Below are 20,624 nucleotides of genomic sequence, written 5' to 3'. Positions count from 1 at the left end.
TGCACGCCTCACTGTCAAACATTTGGGCGGCCACCTGAAATTCTTTGTTTGGCTTTTCTTATTCAGATATATATGAGATGTGTGTGTGTGTGTGTGTGTGTGTGTGTGTGTGTGTGTGTGTGTGTGTGTGTGTGTGTGTGTGTGTGTGAGTGTGTATAATGGTGCGTTTTATACAATGCAACAAAAACCTGTGCAATTTGCTCCCTTGACGGCTTTTGTTCGTTTTCTTCCACCTTTAATAGCTACATCAACAAGACAAAACGAACGACCCCTGGCTATAACTTCTCCAGCCATAAAATTCACAATGCCTTTTTGTCTCGCTGAACACAGATTGATGATGTTATTATTTTCGCTGATCACGAAGAATTACTTCTGTTCTCTTGGGCATTGAGCAGTAGCTATTGTTAACCAGTGGTAAGCGAATGATGATGGCGAAGAGGAGAAGGGGGGAGGAAAAAGAACAAGTGCAGAGGAAGAATGGGATTAGGAGTAGATGAGGAGAAGAAGAGAGGAGGTGGAGGATGAGTAGGAGGAGGAGAAGAAGGAGGAGGAGGGAATGAGGAGAGGATGGAGGAGAAGAAGGAAAGGAGAAGGAGGGAGAAAAGAAGAGATAAGGAGTAGTAAGAGCAGGGGGAGGAAAAAGAAGTGGAGAGAAACAAGGGGAAGAGAGGAGGAGGAGGAGAAGAAGAGAGGAGGAGGAGGAGGAGAAGGAGGAGGAGGAGAAGAAGGAGGAGGAGGGAATGAGGAGAGGATGGAGGAGAAGAAGGAAAGGAGAAGGAGGGAGAAAAGAAGAGAAAAGGAATAGTAAGAGCAGGGGGAGGAAAAAGAAGTGGAGAGAAACAAGGGGAAGAGAGGAGGAGGAGAAGAAGAGAGGAGGAGGAGGAGGAGGAGGAGGAGGAGGAAGAGGGAATGAGGTGAGGATGAAGGAAAGGAGCAGGAAGGAAGAGAAGAGAAGAAAAAGAGGAGCAGGAAGAAGAGGAAGAGGAGGAGTAGGTAGATGAGAGAGGATGCAAAGGGGGAAGGAGTAGAGGAGGCGGAGAGGGGGGAGGGGAGTTGAGAAAGGAGCAGTAAGGAAGCAGTAAAGGAGCAGTAAAGGAGCAGTAAAGGAAGTACGGAGGAGAGAATGAGAAGTAGTGGGAGGGATAGAGGAGTTGTGGAAGAGCAGAAAAAGATGGTAAGAGGAAAGAATGATGAAGGATAAATAAAGGAGGAGAGAAGGAGAAGAAGAAAAAGAGGAGCGGAAGGGGGAAAGGAGCAGAGGAAATGGGATGCAGGAGGACGGGGAGGAGGGGAAGGGGGGAGGGAGCAGAGGAAATGGGATGCAGGAGAACGGGGAGTAGGAGAAGGGGGGAAGGAGCAGAGGAAATGGGAAGCAGGAGGACGGGCAGTAGGGGAAGGGGGAAAGGAGCAGAGGAAATGGGATGCAGGAGAACGGGCAGTAGGGGAAGGGGGAAAGGAGCAGAGGAAATGGGATGCAGGAGAACGGAGAGGACGGGAAGGGGGGAAGGAGCAGAGGAAATGGGATGCAGGAGAACGGGGAGTAGGGGAAGGGGGGATGGAGCAGAGGAAATGGGATGCAGGAGAACGGGGAGTAGGGGAAGGGGGAAAGGAGCAGAGGAAATGGGATGCAGGAGAACGGGGAGTAGGGGAAGGGGGGAAGGAGCAGAGGAAATGGGAAGCAGGAGAACGGGGAGTAGGGGAAGGGGGGAAGAAGCAGAGGAAATGGGATGCAGGAGAACGGAGAGGACGGGAAGGGGGGAAGGAGCAGAGGAAATGGGATGCAGGAGAACGGGGAGGAGGGGAAGGGGGAAAGGAGCAGAGGAAATGGGATGCAGGAGAACGGAGAGGACGGGAAGGGGGGAAGGAGCAGAGGAAATGGGATGCAGGAGAACGGGGAGGAGGGGAAGGGGGAAAGGAGCAGAGGAAATGGGATGCAGGAGAACGGAGAGGACGGGAAGGGGGGAAGGAGCAGAGGAAATGGGATGCAGGAGAACGGGGAGGAGGGGAAGGGGGAAAGGAGCAGAGGAAATGGGATGCAGGAGAACGGAGAGGACGGGAAGGGGGGAAGGAGCAGAGGAAATGGGATGCAGGAGAACGGGGAGGAGGGGAAGGGGGAAAGGAGCAGAGGAAATGGGATGCAGGAGAACGGGGAGTAGGGGAAGGGGGGAAGGAGCAGAGGAAATGGGATGCAGGAGAACGGGGAGGAGGGGAAGGGGGAAAGGAGCAGAGGAAATGGGATGCAGGAGAACGGAGAGGACGGGAAGGGGGGAAGGAGCAGAGGAAATGGGATGCAGGAGAACGGGGAGGAGGGGAAGGGGGAAAGGAGCAGAGGAAATGGGATGCAGGAGAACGGAGAGGACGGGAAGGGGGGAAGGAGCAGAGGAAATGGGATGCAGGAGAACGGGGAGTAGGGGAAGGGGGGAAGGAGCAGAGGAAATGGGATGCAGGAGAACGGGTAGTAGGGGAAGGGGGAAAGGAGCAGAGGAAATGGGATGCAGGAGAACGGGGAGTAGGGGAAGGGGGAAAGGAGCAGAGGAAATGGGATGCAGGAGAACGGGGAGGAGGGGAAGGGGGGAAGGAGCAAAGGAAATGGGATGCAGGAGAACGGGGAGTAGGGGAAGGGGGGAAGGAGCAGAGGAAATGGGATGCAGGAGAACGGGGAGTAGGGGAAGGGGGAAAGGAGCAGAGGAAATGGGATGCAGGAGAACGGGGAGTAGGGGAAGGGGGAAAGGAGCAGAGGAAATGGGATGCAGGAGGACGGGGAGTAGGGGAAGGGGGAAAGGAGCAGAGGAAATGGGATGCAGGAGAACGGAGAGGACGGGAAGGGGGGAAGGAGCAGAGGAAATGGGATGCAGGAGAACGGGGAGGAGGGGAAGGGGGAAAGGAGCAGAGGAAATGGGATGCAGGAGAACGGGGAGTAGGGGAAGGGGGGAAGGAGCAGAGGAAATGGGATGCAGGAGAACGGGGAGTAGGGGAAGGGGGAAAGGAGCAGAGGAAATGGGATGCAGGAGGACGGGGAGTAGGGGAAGGGGGAAAGGAGCAGAGGAAATGGGATGCAGGAGAACGGAGAGTAGGGGAAGGGGGAAAGGAGCAGAGGAAATGGGATGCAGGAGAACGGAGAGGACGGGAAGGGGGGAAGGAGCAGAGGAAATGGGATGCAGGAGAACGGAGAGGAGGGGAAGGGGGAAAGGAGCAGAGGAAATGGGATGCAGGAGAACGGGGAGTAGGGGAAGGGGGGAAGGAGCAGAGGAAATGGGATGCAGGAGAACGGGGAGGAGGGAAAGGGGGGAAGGAGCAGAGGAAATGGGATGCAGGAGAACGGGCAGTAGGGGAAGGGGGGGAAGGAGCAGAGGAAATGGGATGCAGGAGAACGGGGAGGAGGGGAAGGGGGAAAGGAGCAGAGGAAATGGGATGCAGGAGAACGGGGAGTAGGGGAAGGGGGGAAGGAGCAGAGGAAATGGGATGCAGGAGAACGGGGAGGAGGGGAAAGGGGGAAGGAGCAGAGGAAATGGGATGCAGGAGAACGGGGAGTAGGGGAAGGGGGGAAGGAGCAGAGGAAATGGGATGCAGGAGAACGGGGAGGAGGGGAAGGGGGGAAGGAGCAGAGGAAATGGGATGCAGGAGAACGGGGAGGAGGGGAAGGGGGGAAGGAGCAGAGGAAATGGGATGCAGGAGAACGGAGAGTAGGGGAAGGGGGGAAGGAGCAGAGGAAATGGGATGCAGGAGAACGGGGAGGAGGGGAAGGGGGAAAGGAGCAGAGGAAATGGGATGCAGGAGAACGGAGAGGACGGGAAGGGGGGAAGGAGCAGAGGAAATGGGATGCAGGAGAACGGGGAGGAGGGGAACGATGAAGAGGAGAGGAGGAAAAAGAAAGGAGAGGAGGGGAGGGGTGAGGGGAACAAGGAAGAGGAAAAGTCAAGAAAGAGGGGGGAGGGGGCGAAAGGGAGGTGGCCGAGAGGTGGGTCGGAGGGTGGGAATGGGGTTATGTGGGGTAGAAGTAGGTAGATCATTCTGATTTGTCTCGTTTATTGGTTTTCATCAACAGACGGGAACCGTCACAGGAGACAACCAAATGACCTCGACCTTGTTCTGAAGTGACCTAATTGCACCCTATAACAACGTACAGTAAACGAATCATACAAAAGACAAAGTAGAGCCTCAGAAAAACGCTGCTGGTTTTGGTATTTCCGCCAGACTTACTAGCTACTACGCAGCCCCAGACAGGAAACGAGGGAGGAAAATGACTGGCAGAGAGCCGAAGACGAAACGGGCTTTCAGGGTACTATATACTATAAACGAGGAAGCAAATCCGAGATGACGAGGTTAAAATGGACCCCTTTAAAAACCTTTAGCAGGTTAGCGTGTGTGAGGAACGTCGGGCCACCATAGCGGACAGGCTGATAATGGAGCGTCATTTCCTCAGTCGTCCCTCCAGCTTTTTGCCCGCCACAGACAGAGGTAATTGCCTCTTTTTGACGGGATTATAGCAGCGCCGCTACCTCTAGCCACTCTGATGCCCTTTGCTGATGAGTCTTCATTCTGGCTCAGTCCGCATGGCCGGCTAGAAGAAGTCATGGAACCAGACTTGTTTTTTGTTTTTTTAGCAAGAAGGAAGAGATGCAGGAAGGGAGAAGGAGGGAGATAAGAAGATAAAAGGATGAGGATGAGGATGAGGAGGAGGAGGAGGAAGAGGAAGAAAGGGGAAGGAGGAGGAGGAGGAGGAGGAGGAGGAAGAGGAAGAAAGGGGAAGGAGGAGAAGGAGGAGGAGGAGGAGGAGAAAGAAAGGGGAAGGAGGAGGAGGAAGCGGAGAGGGGTGGGGGAAGGAGATGGGAGGGGGTTGGGATGGAAGGGGAAGGTGGGTAGAGTGGGATGGGGCGGGGTGGGGAGGGGGGGATGGATTTTGGGCAGAGACCGTAGAGACACACCTATGTCTTCTCGGAAGAGTCTGGTTAGGGTCAGGGTTGTGAGGAGGTGGTGCGGGTGTTGGCGGGGGTGGGGGTCGTCTTTGGGCAGAGACTTGTATCTGTTTTCTGGACAATCCCTGGATAGGGGTTGGGATGAGGGAGGGGAAAGGACAAGTTTTGTTTTTGTCACTTCTGATTCCTGCAGGCGCCCAAGTCGAGTCTGATACTTTAATATCAACTTTCATGCCCTATTTCATCCCTCGCCGCTTTTCCCTTGGGTGCACCCCCGCATAAACAGCTTTTGGTATAACATGATGAGGTGATAATGAAGTGATTAGGAAGTGACGACGACGACGACGACGACGACGATGATGATGATGATGGTGATGGTGATGATGATGATAATGATGATGATGGTGATGACAACGACTACGACGACGATAACTACGACGACGAATGATGAGAGGACTGAGGAGGAGGAGGACGCTGACAACGACGATGATGATGGTGACGGTTCTGATGGGGATGATAATGACGAGGAGGGTAAGAATACATACCTGTGAGGAACGTGACAGTCAGACAGGGCTGTTGAAATAGAAACAATAAATGTGTCAACATCGTTCCGCAAAGTACAACTTTTCTGTCGTTCTGTATCTCTGCCTATATGCCCCCCCTCTCTCTCTCTCTCTCTCTCTCTCTCTCTTCCTCGTAAAGCGTATCTTATGTCATGTGCTCTGTGTGACTCTGGTAAAAAATCTTGGTCTTTCTATTAAAAGAACATTCTATGTGAGAATGGCTGTAATGAAGCATGGCAGCAACAAAGCGTTGGTGACATTGGTAATTTTTTAGAACACTAAGAGAAAGACTCATTAATCGCTTTAAAGCAGATTGGGATAATGATATCCAGACGAGAGAGAGATACGTGTTCTATGCCAAGTTTAAAAGATCGTTTAAGATTGAGAATTATGTGGATTGTAGCCAGTTACGTTGCTTTAAAATTGCTTATGTCCAATTCAGATTTGGTATATCACCTATAAACTGTCACAGGATGAGGTACAAACGCGGTGTAACCCCTCAACAGTTATTATGTCCAGTATGCAAGACTGAAAACGAAGACGAAGAACATGTTTTATTGAACTGTACTGCATATGACGAGTTCAGACGTGAGCTTTCTGTTTTTGCAGCCAATGACGATGTGGCAGTAATTATGAGTGCGGATGATGATAAGAATGTCATGGATGTGTCGAACTTTCTGTATAAAGTGTTCAAGAAAAGATCTCAATACATTAGTTAAGATGATCACCATTCAATCCTAAAAACACGGTATCTCACGTGTGGCATGTTTGTCTGTCTGTTCTGTTGTTTTGTTTTTCACTGTTTTATTGTTGTTTTTATTCGGCTCCACTGTGGACACATGTACTACGCTGAATTTCCCTCCCCCCATTTCCCCATTGAAATGAGCCTTGTGTTTATTCAATAAATGTTCAGAGTTCAGAGTTCAGAGTTCTCTCTCTCTCTCTCTCTCTCTCTCTCTCTCTCTCTCTCTCTTACGCTCTCTTTCTCTCTCTCTTTCTCTTCTCTCTCACTCTCTCTCTCTCTCTCTCTCTTACCCGCTCTTTCTCTCTCTCTCTTTCTCTTTCTCTCTCTCTCTCTCTCTCTCTCTCTCTCTCTCTCTCTCTCTCTCTCTCTCTCTCTCTTTCTCAAAGATGTTTATCTTTTGTAATTGTTTTACGTTTGTATATATCTATCTATCTATACATATAATACAAGAGAGTGTCTGTCTGTGTGTCTGTCTGTCTGTCTGTCTGTCTGTGGTCGCCATACCTCTGAGATGGCAAGAGGCAGGAACAAGATAGTGTGCACGTACACTCCCTAGGTGCCGCAGATGTGCACCTGGGTTTTAGTTTCTTGATTCATTGTTTCCTTTCTCAGATTATGGACCTCCCATTTATTGAATACAGCCTATATGGTGCAAGACCAGTTCAGTGCCTACTGTTCACCTGTAGCAAGCACATCATGCCAGTGATATTAGAGACTTGCTATTGCTCCTATGAGGGGAAGAAATGAAGAATGAAAAATTAACTGGACAGTTCCGGAAATTTCTAGAAGGTAAGGGAGATAACTCTTTTTTGTCTGTGGTCGCCATACCTCTGAGATGGCAAGAGGCAGGAACAAGATAGTGTGCACGTACACTCCCTAGGTGCCGCAGATGTGCACCTGGGTTTTAGTTTCTTGATTCATTGTTTCCTTTCTCAGATTATGGACCTCCTATTTATTGAATACAGCCTATATGGTGCAAGACCAGTTCAGTGCCTACTGTTCACCTGTAGCAAGCACATCATGCCAGTGATATTAGAGACTTGCTATTGTTCCTATGAGGGGAAGAAATGAAGAATGAAAAATTAACTGGACAGTTCCGGAAATTTCTAGAAGGTAAGGGAGATAACTGTTCACCTGTAGCAAGCACATCATGCCAGTGATATTAGAGACTTGCTATTGCTCCTATGAGGGGAAGAAATGAAGAATGAAAAATTAACTGGACAGTTCCGGAAGTTTCTAGAAGGTAAGGGAGATAACTCTTTTTTGTCTGTGGTCGCCATACCTCTGAGATGGCAAGAGGCAGGAACAAGATAGTGTGCACGTACACTCCCTAGGTGCCGCAGATGGGCACCTGGGTTTTAGTTTCTTGATTCATTGTTTCCTTTCTCAGATTATGGACCTCCCATTTATTGAATACAGCCTATATGGTGCAAGACCAGTTCAGTGCCTACTGTTCACCTGTAGCAAGCACATCATGCCAGTGATATTAGAGACTCGCTATAATTGCTCCTATGAGGGGAAGAAATGAAGAATGAAAAATTAACTGGACAGTTCCGGAAATTTCTAGAAGGTAAGGGAGATAACTCTTTTTTGTCTGTGGTCGCCATACCTCTGAGATGGCAAGAGGCAGGAACAAGATAGTGTGCACGTACACTCCCTAGGTGCCGCAGATGTGCACCTGGGTTTTAGTTTCTTGATTCATTGTTTCCTTTCTCAGATTATGGACCTCCTATTTATTGAATACAGCCTATATGGTGCAAGACCAGTTCAGTGCCTACTGTTCACCTGTAGCAAGCACATCATGCCAGTGATATTAGAGACTCGCTATTGCTCCTATGAGGGGAAGAAATGAAGAAAGAAAAATTAACTGGACAGTTCCGGAAATTTCTAGAAGGTAAGGGAGATAACTCTTTTTTTGTATCCAAACAAAGGAGGTAAAGCTAATGATAATGGGATAGCGAGCGTCTTAAATTGCTACAGGGCTCCGCTTACTCCCGGGCGAAGCCGGGCTTAACTGCTAGTATGTATATAAGATTAGAGTAGTCCCTCTCTCGGCGAGGGCTGGTTAAAAAGAAGCTCGTTTATATTGCTTGTGCCACAACCCTCTTAAAATGAAATTTGATTTGATTTGATTTGATTTGATCTCTCTCTCTCTCTCTCGCACTGTTTCTCGCTGCCTCTCACTCTCTCTCTCACTGTCTCTGTACCTCTCTTTGTGTTCCCTTTCAAGCATGTCTTTGCAATTGCATAACCAACCAACCAACCAATCAATCAACCTCTCGCATGTGTCTCCTTTCCTCTCAGCCAAATCTAACAGCCCATCCCGGCAACTCTGCATACCGTCTTTCTTGCCTTCCATTCACTTCTTTTGTGCGAATGCTAGGCTTATTTTCCATTTTTGTCCCCAGTTCAAGAGACTATTTAGGACATGATCATGAAGTGTTAACACGCTGTGGAGTCAGCGCGAAGCATCTCGTGGTATTTGTGTACTGCATGATGGACATGTTAAGATGACCGCGCCCACCTTACACTTCAGGGCAATGCTCCGATTTAGCCCCCGAGGGAGGTTCACGACCTACTGAATGAGTCTTAAACAGTCGCTTTTCTTTCAGTATGTGACGTTCCCCCGAAAGCGGCGTATGGCTGCCTGAATAGCGGGGTAAAAACGGCCATACACGTAAAACCCCACTCGTGCAAAAACATGAGTGAACGTGGGAGTTTCTGCCCATGCACGAAGAAGAATAAGAATAATGTGACGTCACTTCCACGGGGTTAATTCGGACTGTGTGCCGACTACAGTACTACGACAATGGCTTTGTTTACTTGTTTTGATTAATTCTGCCAGGATCACTGGCATGCACACACAGACATACATACAAACATACAGACTTACAGACAGACACGCACAGACCCCCCAAACCCTCACCCCCCCTGCCCAAAATCCACACCCTCCCCCCACACTTACCATTCCGGCACCAGGGAAAGCCTGCCGCCGTGTCCTGTGCAGCATAGCGCCGTGCTCATAGGGCTCCAACTCCAGGCGGCCCAGCGCCTTGTTGCCGCCATAGGGGACAGCCAGCACGGGCGACACGCCCAGGGCGCACACCAGCGCCACGAGTACTTGACACATCACCTGCATCGTCCTGCCCACAGAAAAGAGGGGGTTTGAATATTACGTAATGGGTCCCAGGACTGAGGTGCACGAACCAAAAGTGGGTGCCACCCAAACAGGAGAGAACATGCGCAGGGTCGGATTGGTTGAAATCACAACAAATATCAATAATAATGCTAAATATTTATAAAGCGCATGTATCCAGGGTGTAACCCTGCTGAACGCGCTGAAATCTCATTTTAAACCAAACCAACACTGCGGGTGGCTCCCGTTTGGGTGGCAACTTTCTCGTGTACCCCAGCCCAGGTAACAGAAAGGGTTTTTCAGTGATTTCACAAATGGTGACTGCGGTAAATTATCTGTGGATCAATATGGACCGATGATCAAAATAGGGCTGTGTGAGACTATCCAATCACAACCCCCGAACTCCTCCACGTGTCTATCAGAATAGCAATATACTAGCATATTAACAGCCGTGCTCATGTTCCGGTGTAACACGACATTTTTACTCCACGAAAAATTTACTCCGGAGTAAAAATTTCGTACAAAATTCTTACTCCGAGTACACCTTTCGTACGAGCAGTAAATTGCTCGTGTTAGGGTGGAAGAATTTATTCGTTATTTATTCGTCAGGGGAGTAACATTTTCGACCGAAATGTTGACTCGGAACACACCTGTCGTTGGAAGTAATTTTCTCGTGTTATGGGGGAGTAGATTTTTCGTATAGGGAGTAACATTTTCGTACGAAATTTTTACTCCGGAGAAAAAATCTCGTGGGAGTAATTTTCTCGTGTTACACCGGCGCTAGTGTGAGCAAGTATCCCAGAAGATGTACAACTGTTAATATTGCTATTTCATATGTTACGTGGATTTCCATTGGTCAATTGGGCAAAACTGAGCTCATTGTAAAAGTGATATCGACGACATTTCCGTCGATATCAGTTTTGATATCGACGACCTCTTTATTGCTTCCCCACTTCAAAAACAAAAACACCTAAATTTAAAAACAAACAAATATATATGAAAATGTAATGATCCCAGAATTTAGTTGAGCAAGTGACTAAAGACTTTTTGAAAGAAAAGACATTTGGAAATACTGAAAAGTACAAGAAAAGAGTGAACAAAAAGAAATAATAATCAGAGGGAGGGATATGGAACAGCCAAAACTGAGAAATACTTTTGTAATTTCTTTACAGTAAATACATGTCCAGAGAATTAGCAATATATCTAACATTGACTGACTGTGTGATGATATCTTCTGCTATTGGTCTGTTTCGACAGTGATATCAAAATCTCGACCTCCGGTCTTGATTTTGATATCACTGTCTCAACAGACCATAGCAGAAGATATCATCACACAGTCCGTCAATATTGGGTACTGTTGCTACAAAGAGGAGTATGATAACATCTGCCCATTCGGATGGGTGGGGTTTTTTTTAAAGAAAAAAAAAAGCTTTAATTGTTGCTGTTGTTTTTGTTTTATTTCTGCTTTTTACATTTAGTCAAGTTTTGACTTAATGTTTTAACATAGAGGGGGAATCGAGACGAGGGTCGTGGTGTATGTGTGTCTGTGTGTGTGTGTGTGTCTGTGTGTGTGTGTAGAGCGATTCAGACTAAACTACTGGACCGATCTTTATGAAATTTGACATGAGAGTTTCTGGGAATGATATCCCTGGACGTTTTTTTAATTTTTTTTATAAATACCTTTGATGACGTCATATCCGGCTTTTTGTAAAAGTTGAGGCGGCACTGTCACACCCTCATTTTTCAATCAAATTGATTGAAATTTTGGCCAAGCAATCTTCGACGAAGGCCGGACTTTGGTATTGCATTTCAGCTTGGTGGCTTAAAAATAATTAATGAATTTGCCACGAGCGGTGGACTGACGAAACTACGAGTATGCGGTTTTGGTGAAAAATGCAGTGCGTTCGACAGCTTGACTAAATGTTGTTATTTCCCCTTACGCGGCCTGTTTGTTTTTGCGGAGGGACAGTCAAGGATCTGCCAAACCCGAGTGGAGGGACAGTCAAGGATCTGCCAAACCCGAGTGGCAAATGCAGTAAGCGACCCAGAGCGCCTCTCCCCTTGTTACTATGCTTACCTAAAAACAAAAAACAAGTCGCGTAAGGCGAAAATACAATATTTAGTCAAGTAGCTGTCGAACTCACAGAATGAAACTGAACGCAATGCAACGCAGCAAGACCGTAGCATCGTCAGTCCACCGCGCACGGCAAAGCCAGTGAAATTGACAAGAAATTAAGAGCGAGGTAGTACTTGCGCTGAGAAGGATAGCACGCTTTTCTGTACCTCTCTTCGTTTTAACTTTCTGAGCGTGTTTTTAATCCAAACATATCATATGTATATGTTTTTGGAATCAGGAACCGACAAGGAATAAGATGAAAGTGTTTTTAAATTGATTTCGAAAAAAAAAAATTTGATAATAATTTTTATATATTTAATTTTCAGAGCTTGTTTTTAATCCGAATATAACATATTTATATGTTTTTGGAATCAGCAAATGATGGAGAATAAGATAAACGTAAATTTGGATCGTTTTATAAATTTTTATTTTTTTTTACAATTTTCCGATTTTTAATGACCAAAGTCATTAATTAATTTTTAAGCCACCAAGCTGAAATGCAATACCGAACCCCGGGCTTCGTCGAAGATTACTTGACCAAAATTTCAACCAATTTGGTTGAAAAATGAGGGCGTGACAGTGCCGCCTCAACTTTCACGAAAAGCCGGATATGACGTCATCAAAGACATTTATCAAAAAAATGAAAAAAAACGTTCGGGGATTTCATACCCAGGAACTCTCATGTCAAATTTCATAAAGATCGGTCCAGTAGTTTAGTCTGAATCGCTCTACACACACACACACACACACAGACACACAGACACACACACGCACATACACCACGACCCTCGTTTCGATTCCCCCTCGATGTTAAAATATTTAGTCAAAACTTGACTAAATATAAAAAAAAGAAGGAAAGGTGTCGTGCTTATCGGCAATATTTAAAGTTTGCAATTCTTTGTTGCTTGTCGCGCCGGAGACAGTGGGAGGATGGGAGGATTTTTGTGCATACAAACACAATCACTATTCATCGCAAATCAGGCTACTGTGTCGAAAAAAATTGCAACAAATGCGACTAGGGCCCGACTTTTTTTCTGCATCCGTTTGAATTTCTCTGTTTTTTTCTTCTACTTTTTCTCGTTTTTCGTTTTTTTTCTTTTGCTCGTCGTTTCTTCAATTTCTTTTTCCGTTCTTTTTCTTTTACTTTTTTTCTACTCCCTTTTATTACTTCTTTTATTTTATTTTTTGTTTTTCATTTCTTTTGCTTCGTCCATCCATGTTCCCACTTTCTCTCCGTTGTCTTTTTTACGCCGCCCAGAGGGGAAATACTGGAGAGCAATTCATGTCACGTACCCCATTTTGCTTTTACTCTCGCCACTTTAGCGTGTAATGTCTTTTTCTCTAAACTTTGCTTCACCGGTTTAAAAAACAACAATAACAACTGATTTTGTTATCGTGTAAGATGAATGATTGGCCCGAGAGTAAACTCATGCGTTTATTGGATTACGAACACTGATCAACATTATTGCTTTGTAATATCCTCTTCCTGTCCCTCTCTCCCTCTCTGTCTCTGTCTATGTCTCTGTCTCTCTCTCTTCCTCTCTCTGTCTCTCTCTCTCTTCCTCTCTCTGTCTCTCTGTCTCTCTGTCTCTCTCTCCCTCTCTGTCTCTCTCTCTCTCCATCTCTCTCTCTCTCTCTTCCTCTCTCTATCTCTCTCTCTCTTCCTCTCTCTGTCTCTCTGTCTCTCTCTCCCTCTCTGTCTCTGTCTATGTCTCTCTTCCTCTCTCTCTCTCTCTCTCTTCCTCTCTCTGTCTCTCTTCCTCTCTCTCTCTCTCTCTCTTCCTCTCTCTATCTCTCTCTCTCTTCCTCTCTCTATCTCTCTCTCTCTTCCTCTCTCTGTCTCTCTGTCTCTCTCTCTCTTCCTCTCTCTCTCTTCCTCTCTCTGTCTATCTCTCTCTCTCTCTTCCTCTCTCTCTATCTATCTCTCTCTCTTCCTCTCTCTGTCTCTCTCTATCTCTCTCAGGGGCGGACCTAGGGGGGGGTTCCTGGGTGCCCGGAACCCCCCCCCCCCCCCCACCCCCCATCCGTTTGTTTCTTTACCTTGTTATCTTCCACGAGAGGCCTCCGATTGACCTAAAAAAATAAAATTCCTTCAGCATCTGGGGGGCTTTGCCCCCCAGACCCCCCACCAGGGCTTTGCCCATGGACCCCACCTGGACCCCTGCTCCGCTTTGGAACCCCCCCCTTATCCACAACTAGGTCCGCCCCTGTCTCTCTCTCTGTCTCTTCCTCTCTCTGTCTATCTCTCTCTCTCTTCCTCTCTCTATCTCTCTCTCTCTCTTCCTCTCTCTGTCTCTCTATCTCTCTCTCTCTGTCTCTCTATCTCTCTCTCTCTCTCTCTTCCTCTCTCTGTCTCTCTCTGTCTCTCTCTTCCTCTCTCTATCTCTCTCTGTCTCTCTCTCTCTCTCTCTCTTCCTCTCTCTGTCTCTCTCTCGACCCCCCCTCTCCTCTCTGTATTGGTCTCCGCCTCTTTCTCTGTCTGTCTGTCTGTCTGTCTGTCTGTCTGTCTGTCTGTTTCTCTCGCATTCTGTCTCTATCTGTCTCTCTCCTTTGCTCCCACTCGCCTTCTTCAATGCTTCTGTATTTCGTCTCCCTTTGGTCTCTTTCTGTATAGGGTTGATCAAATAGTCGATTTTCATCCGATTTTTAACCGACATTTGTCAGCGAAAAGTCTATTAGAAGTGGACTGGACAAAATCGGAGAGAAGATGGTCATAATTTGAAGAATGCGATTAGTTTCAACCGACTTTAGGCCAACTCTTAGTCGATTTGAAACCCCAGTCAAGCACTGTTCTTTCTTTTTCTTTTTTGGGTGTTTAACGTCGTTTTCAACCGTTCAAGGTTATATCGCGACCGGGTCAAGCACTGTTGAAACTGTTCAGTTTTTAACTGATTTTGAAGCGACTTATTGTGGCGCACTTTCTATTTGGACGCTATAATTAGCTGCCTGTGTGAGTGCTCTTCCATTGCTTCGCTTTATTTTACTTCTCGTGAATGAGGGAAGACCGCTGGAAATCACCGAAACAATTAAACTGTTTACCCGGCAACAACTTTCCAGCGATTTTGTACTGACAACATTTTAAAGAAGTTTGGCGAATGTTGGTTGGAAGTCGGCAACATGACCAGCATTTAGATTACCTAGTCTTCAGCATTGTTTCGTTTCAAGCTTGCTAGCGGTAAGTTTGTTGTCAGTCTGTCACGCTATTTGTGCACAGAATTCGAAATCTGTTTTCCACCGAGCCTCAAATAGGTCTTCCACGTTAATCTCACATCGACTCAGCTGTTTGTGCGTCTGGCCATGGCGGGCCCGTGTGGCCAGGAAATTGAGTCAGTAAACAACGTCTTTCAGGGAGCTGACCAGAAGCCGGACAAGCGGAAGTGGTCAATTGTCTGCACTTGATTCTTTCTCTCACAATCAGATTCTTTCATTTCGCCACGCTCTTTATTTGTCCGGCCGTGCTTACGTGGACAGGACCCAAATTCCCCCTCCCGATACGCATTATATTTTTGCTGTTGAGTTGTTCATTTTTAAAGCCATATTTCGAAATTTTCCATGCCTTTTTAACTTCATACAGCTTAAAACTCGGGAACATGACTTCAACTAGTTCAAGTTCAAGAGTGAAGAATTGAGGGGTTGATGATAGGGTACTCTTTCTAACCAGAGCAAAGTTTGTATTGATTTTGTTTGTTTGTTATCAGAAACCTAAAACTTAGAACCCAACGGGAATGGAAAAGCCTGTGGAATGGCCGTGGGATGGCTCTTGAGCTTTTACCTTAAGGTTTAAAAATCCTTCCTACGAAAGTGTGTGTGTGTGTGTATATGTGTGTGTGTGTGTGTGTGTGTGTGTGTGTGCGTGTGTGAACGTGTGCGTGTGTGGTTTGCCAAGCCTAAGTGGTTTTAAAAGCCATCCAAAGAAAAGAGAACGTAATGGCCACCGCTGAACCCCTAGCTTGGAAAGAACTTGAAATATTTAGGATTAGTCACCCAGTCTCTTGTAACACTCGCATAAACGCTCGCGCACTTACGCACGCCCTTACGAAACACGCACACACACCCAACCACTCCCACGTACGCTCTCAAACACGCACGCACGCACGCACGCACGCACGAAACACGCAAACACACCCAACCACTTCCACGCACGCTCTCAAACACGCACGCACGCTAGCAAGTGCGCACGCACAAACACACACAGGAACAGACAGACAGACAGACAGACAAACAGACAGACAGACAGACAGACAGACAGACACACACACACACACACACACGCGCGCACAGACACAGACACAGACACAGACAGACACACACACACACACACACACACACACACACTTGTTTCCAGCTTTCACAGTTTGAGCACGGTATACACGTAATTTTTCACAAATCAAGAGGAAAAACAGTTAGATTAACACCCGAAAAGAGCCCCACGGCGAATGTCGCAATATCATAATTATATTCGTTTTCGCTCTCGTGCTTCTTAAAACTGTCACGCTCATGGGACTGAACATGACCGAAGATTGCAGTGAAACATAACTTGACAGTTTGACACTTTAATGTCCATTTTCATTTTACATAAACATGGAAATGTTTCTTTTATATATATAGTATACATGTTGCTCTTTGTTTACATGATCATTTAATACGTTGATCCTAGTAGTGTATTTATGTTCGATTGTATGTGTTGATGGCAGGAAAACGACATTATGATTTTTCAATTTCTATGGGTTTATCTTTTTTGTAACTTAATCAAAACACACAGGTCGAAACTGACATGTGGAGAATTATTTGACGTTGCAGGAGGATGATTTTCGCGCTTGCGGAGACAAAGAGATGTTACTAATTAATTGTACTCTGCAGACCTTAGTGGAGTGCTACTACTGTTTATTACGTCCTTGCTTTCTTGCTTGCTACACTCCAAGAGAGTTCATACCATTTCCGTAGGAAGAAATAAATGGTTTTTGAAAATAACCCAGTCGGGTTAGTTTGGGTTGTGAAAGAGTGAATATCCTTGCTTTTTCTCTGAGAAATAAATGTACACTTGCTCCTGTTCACGTGTTTCCGACACACCCCTCGCTAGTGATTGGCCCCTCCAATGTTTGTCCGATTAAAAGCAAGGGCATTCACTCTTTCTCAAACCATTTAAACCCGACAGAGTTAATTTCAGAATTCGTCTATTCGCCGCGAAAGTCAGCCGTTGTAAAGTGGAAAACGTTAAGTAGGCCCTGCGCTAAATCGATTGCTGATGGGAAAGACATTTTGAAGGAACATCAAAGAGTGAGAAACAATAACACTGTAATGATTCTTGACTTTCCATTGGTGGCTGGTTTTTGTGTTTTGTTAGAAAAGCCAGACACAAGTTCCGTTTACTATTGTTCGACATGTCACGATTTCGCGACAGAAAGTAAGAGGGTAAGGAATGACCAAATGCAATGGAAGCTCCAATTTTGGGTTCTGATAGTAAAAAGCCTGACACTAGTAGTGTTCGTCATATATGACGACAGAAAGTACTAAGAGGGTAAGGATGGACTAAATGCAATAGTCGCTCCAATTTTGGGTTCTGGTAGAAAAGCCTGACGCTAGTAGCGTTCGGCATGTCACGATTTGACGACAGAAAGTACTAAGAGGGTAAGGATCGATGGACTAAATCCAATGGTCGCTCCAATTTTGTGTTCTGGTAGAAAAGCCTGACAGACGTTACGTTTATTTTGTTCGACTTGTCACGATTTCACACCAGAACGTAAGAGGGTAAGGATGGACAAAATGTAATGGTCGCTCCAAAGTATCACGTGCGCTTGTTATAAAGATTACTTCTGTCGCGACTAGAGGATTGTCCCTCGAGCCTGAGAGATAGTCATCTAAGAATCGCATGGGTCAGCCGGAAGTGGTTGGACTGGCTACCACATATTTCTGAGACTTTAACATCGAAATAGCAAAACATCGGCAGTAAATACAACAAACTTTCAGAAAAATAAAATCTCTGGTCCAAGCCCTCCGGGTTGACCCCACAATTATTGCTGGACGATGCACTAAGAAGCCTGAGAACCAAAACGTGGCTGACAGAAAAAGAAAGCCCCCCCCCCCCCCCCCCCCCCCCCACCCCTCCAATCGAGATCGTATTTTAAAGTCGTGACGCCTTGGTCACTGTTACTGTTATGTCTCAAGCAGTGTCGCACACAAAACTTTTTAGTTTTCCAAATCTTACACTACGAAGAAATAACATCATCTCTCGAAATTGAGTGTTACGAGGCATGGATGTGACGAAATCTTTCTATGTGAGAACAACAACAAGCACTTGATTAACAATCTTTAGGCTTCAACACAAAAGAGCATCTGTTCATCAATTATGAATCGTGCAGGCGCATTTGTTTTATAAGAAACAAAATATGGCCGTGCTGCCCATAGCCTTGCTATTTTATTGTGAGATTTCTTTTCTTTATGCAATTGGAAACGCTGCCAGGAGACAACGGTTTCAACGCCACATTGCTTCTAAAATCAGTCTCCTTTCAGTGTATCTATAATAATATGTAACCGTGTGCCGAAACACTACGATCACCTCGGGAAGCGAAGTGCAATCAAACAGGATTGAAAATGTTAGGGCTAATTTCTTAGCCCTATAAAAACTGTTATGCAAACCCGAAGGTTTCCATGAACATGCAGACAATCGGAAACCACCAGACCCCATCACAAACAGAACTCTACAATCCACTGGTGTTGACTTTTAAAGCCCAACAACTCGGGTGCAGAGTCTGCTGTGAAAGGAGCAGTAGCCTCCCCTGTCACAATACATAACAAGCAGATCTCAAATCAACATTTCCTATTAACATGGCAAAGTTTTTCATGTGAGTCTTCAGGATGACTATTTCTATGATCTGAAATAAATAACATTATTCAAGATTCAACATTAAAACCATGCGAACTGAATCACTTACAGGTTTTCTTCAGTCACCCTCGCCAAATCGTAGTTTATTTTCGTAATCGCAAAAGTTTAGTGCAAACTCACACCTTGGATGCAAAAAGATTCCTCGCCCCTAAACTTAGTCCAACCGAAAACAAACAGAAACGAAGATCAAAGAGATAAAGAAAAAAACAAAGAAAGAAGGAAAGACAAAAAGAAAGGAAGAAGGAAAGAAAGAAAGAAAGAAAGAAAGAAAGAAAGAAAGAAAGAAAGGAAGAAAGACAGAAAGAAAGAAAGAAAGGAAGAAAGAAAGAAAGACAGAAAGAAAGAAAGAAAGAAAGAAAGAAAGAAAGAAAGAAGGAAGCAAACAAATTAAACTTTGTAAAAACCGAATGATTTGAAAGAGAAATAACCAAAAAGGTAATTTTCAAACAAGACCATAAAGAATAATTGTTCTATTTCCTTCGGAAAGAAAGATATTACGAGCTAATAAGGACCCCCCCTCTCCCCCCACCTTGAAACAAACAAACATGCAAAGAAAGAAAGAAATAACGAAAGAAAGAATGAATGGAAGAAAGAAAGAAAAAAAGAAAAAGAAAGAAGGAAAGAAAGAAAGAGAGAAAGAAAGAAAGACAGAAACAATACACCGTCGACAATGATAACGATCTCATAAACAAGAAGAAGATTAAAGGAACAAAGAAAGAACATACCAGTAACGTTTGTAGGTGCACACATACATTATGCAACACCCTCATCAGTTATATGCAAGCGATATCTGCGCTTATAAATAAGGAAAAACATCTGTTTCTGCCTGCAACATTTTGTCATACACCATTCTACCACAACGCGCGTGTAAATTAATCATGGAATTCCTGGACAGGTGCTGGCAGCAGTAGGAGTTAATTAATTTAAAGGCACAACTTCCTTCCTGGAATAGGGTGAAGTACTGATAGTTTCACAAAAACATATACTCTTACAAAAACAAATAGACTGCCAAAGTTTCAAAATTCAGAAAAAAATTCATTCGCTTATGTCTTCCCTGCAAACGGCTGCACATTTTGTCAAGATAAATTTTGTGTTTGTCTGAGACTAAAAAGATCAATATATCTGTGAACGTAACATTTTGTTTTGTCAATTTTTAAACGTTCCAACAACATACCTTTCTATTTTTCTGATTTTTTTTAATATTCTTACAGATTTCTATAACTGTACGCAATTTGTTTACTGTCTCTCAGTCATTCATTTACTGTCTCTCAGTCATTTGTTTACTGTCTCCCAGTCATTCGTTTACTGTCTCTCAGTCATTTGTTTACTGTCTCTCAGTCATTTGTTTACTGTCTCTCAGTCATTTGTTTACTGTCTCTCAGTCATTCGTTTACTGTCTCTCAGTCATTTGTTTACTGTCTCTCAGTCATTCGTTTACTGTCTCTCAGTCATTTGTTTACTGTCTCTCAGTCATTTGTTTACTGTCTCTCAGTCATTTGTTTACTGTCTCTCAGTCATTCGTTTACTGTCTCTCAGTCATTTGTTTACTGTCTCTCAGTCATTTGTTTACTGTCTCTCAGTCATTCGTTTACTGTCTCTCAGTCATTCGTTTACTGTCTCTCAGTCATTCGTTTACTGTCTCTCAGTCATTCGTTTACTATCTCTCAGTCATTCGTTTACTGTCTCTCAGTCATTCGTTTACTGTCTCTCAGTCATTTGTTTACTGTCTCTCAGTCATTCGTGTACTGTCTCTCAGTCATTCGTTTACTGTCTCTCAGTCATTTGTTTACTGTCTCTCAGTCATTCGTTTACTGTCTCTCAGTCATTCGTTTACTGTCTCTCAGTCATTCGTTTACTGTCTCTCAGTCATTCGTTTACTGTCTCTCAGTCATTCGTTTACTCTATTTGCTTTGTTATCTTTCTTTATTGAACTTTATGGCGAGCGCGCTCGTGCGTGCGCGCACACAATCAAACACACACACACACACACACACACACACACACACACACACACACACACACACACACACACACACACACACACACACACACACACACACACACACACGCAAACACACACACACACACACAAGAAAAGAAAATGCAATGTACCTTTAGAAGGAACCAGACACTGCTATCAAGGGATCAATAAAAAGTGACACTGTCTTCCTTCCTTCCTTCCTCGGAGGTAGGCTAATCAACTGGAGAAAATGAAAACACGAAATACGAGAGAGAGAGAGATCCATTACTGACATTTTATTTTTA

At 45.2% G+C, this 20,624-nt stretch overlaps 1 protein-coding gene across 1 annotated transcript in view; it reads right to left on the bottom strand.

Annotated features, from left to right (window-relative positions):
• Positions 1–19,224, bottom strand: part of LOC138945587 (calmodulin-like) — a 35,307-nt gene extending 16,083 nt beyond the window's left edge. Inside the window, exons 1-3 of the mRNA XM_070317038.1 lie at positions 19,085–19,224; positions 9,190–9,367; positions 5,462–5,489 (exon numbers count right to left, since the gene is read on the bottom strand). Of these exons, the coding sequence (XP_070173139.1) occupies positions 5,462–5,489; positions 9,190–9,367; positions 19,085–19,113 (235 nt within the window). The 5' untranslated portion in view covers positions 19,114–19,224. The remainder of the gene's footprint in view (positions 1–5,461; positions 5,490–9,189; positions 9,368–19,084) is intronic.
• Positions 19,225–20,624: the final 1,400 nt, after the last annotated feature.

This window comes from Littorina saxatilis, linkage group LG13 (genome assembly GCF_037325665.1).
Source record: "Littorina saxatilis isolate snail1 linkage group LG13, US_GU_Lsax_2.0, whole genome shotgun sequence".
Lineage (NCBI taxonomy): Eukaryota > Metazoa > Mollusca > Gastropoda > Littorinimorpha > Littorinidae > Littorina > Littorina saxatilis.
The sequence above is the reverse complement of the archived record's forward strand: the minus strand, read 5'-3'. Positions and strand labels throughout refer to the sequence as shown.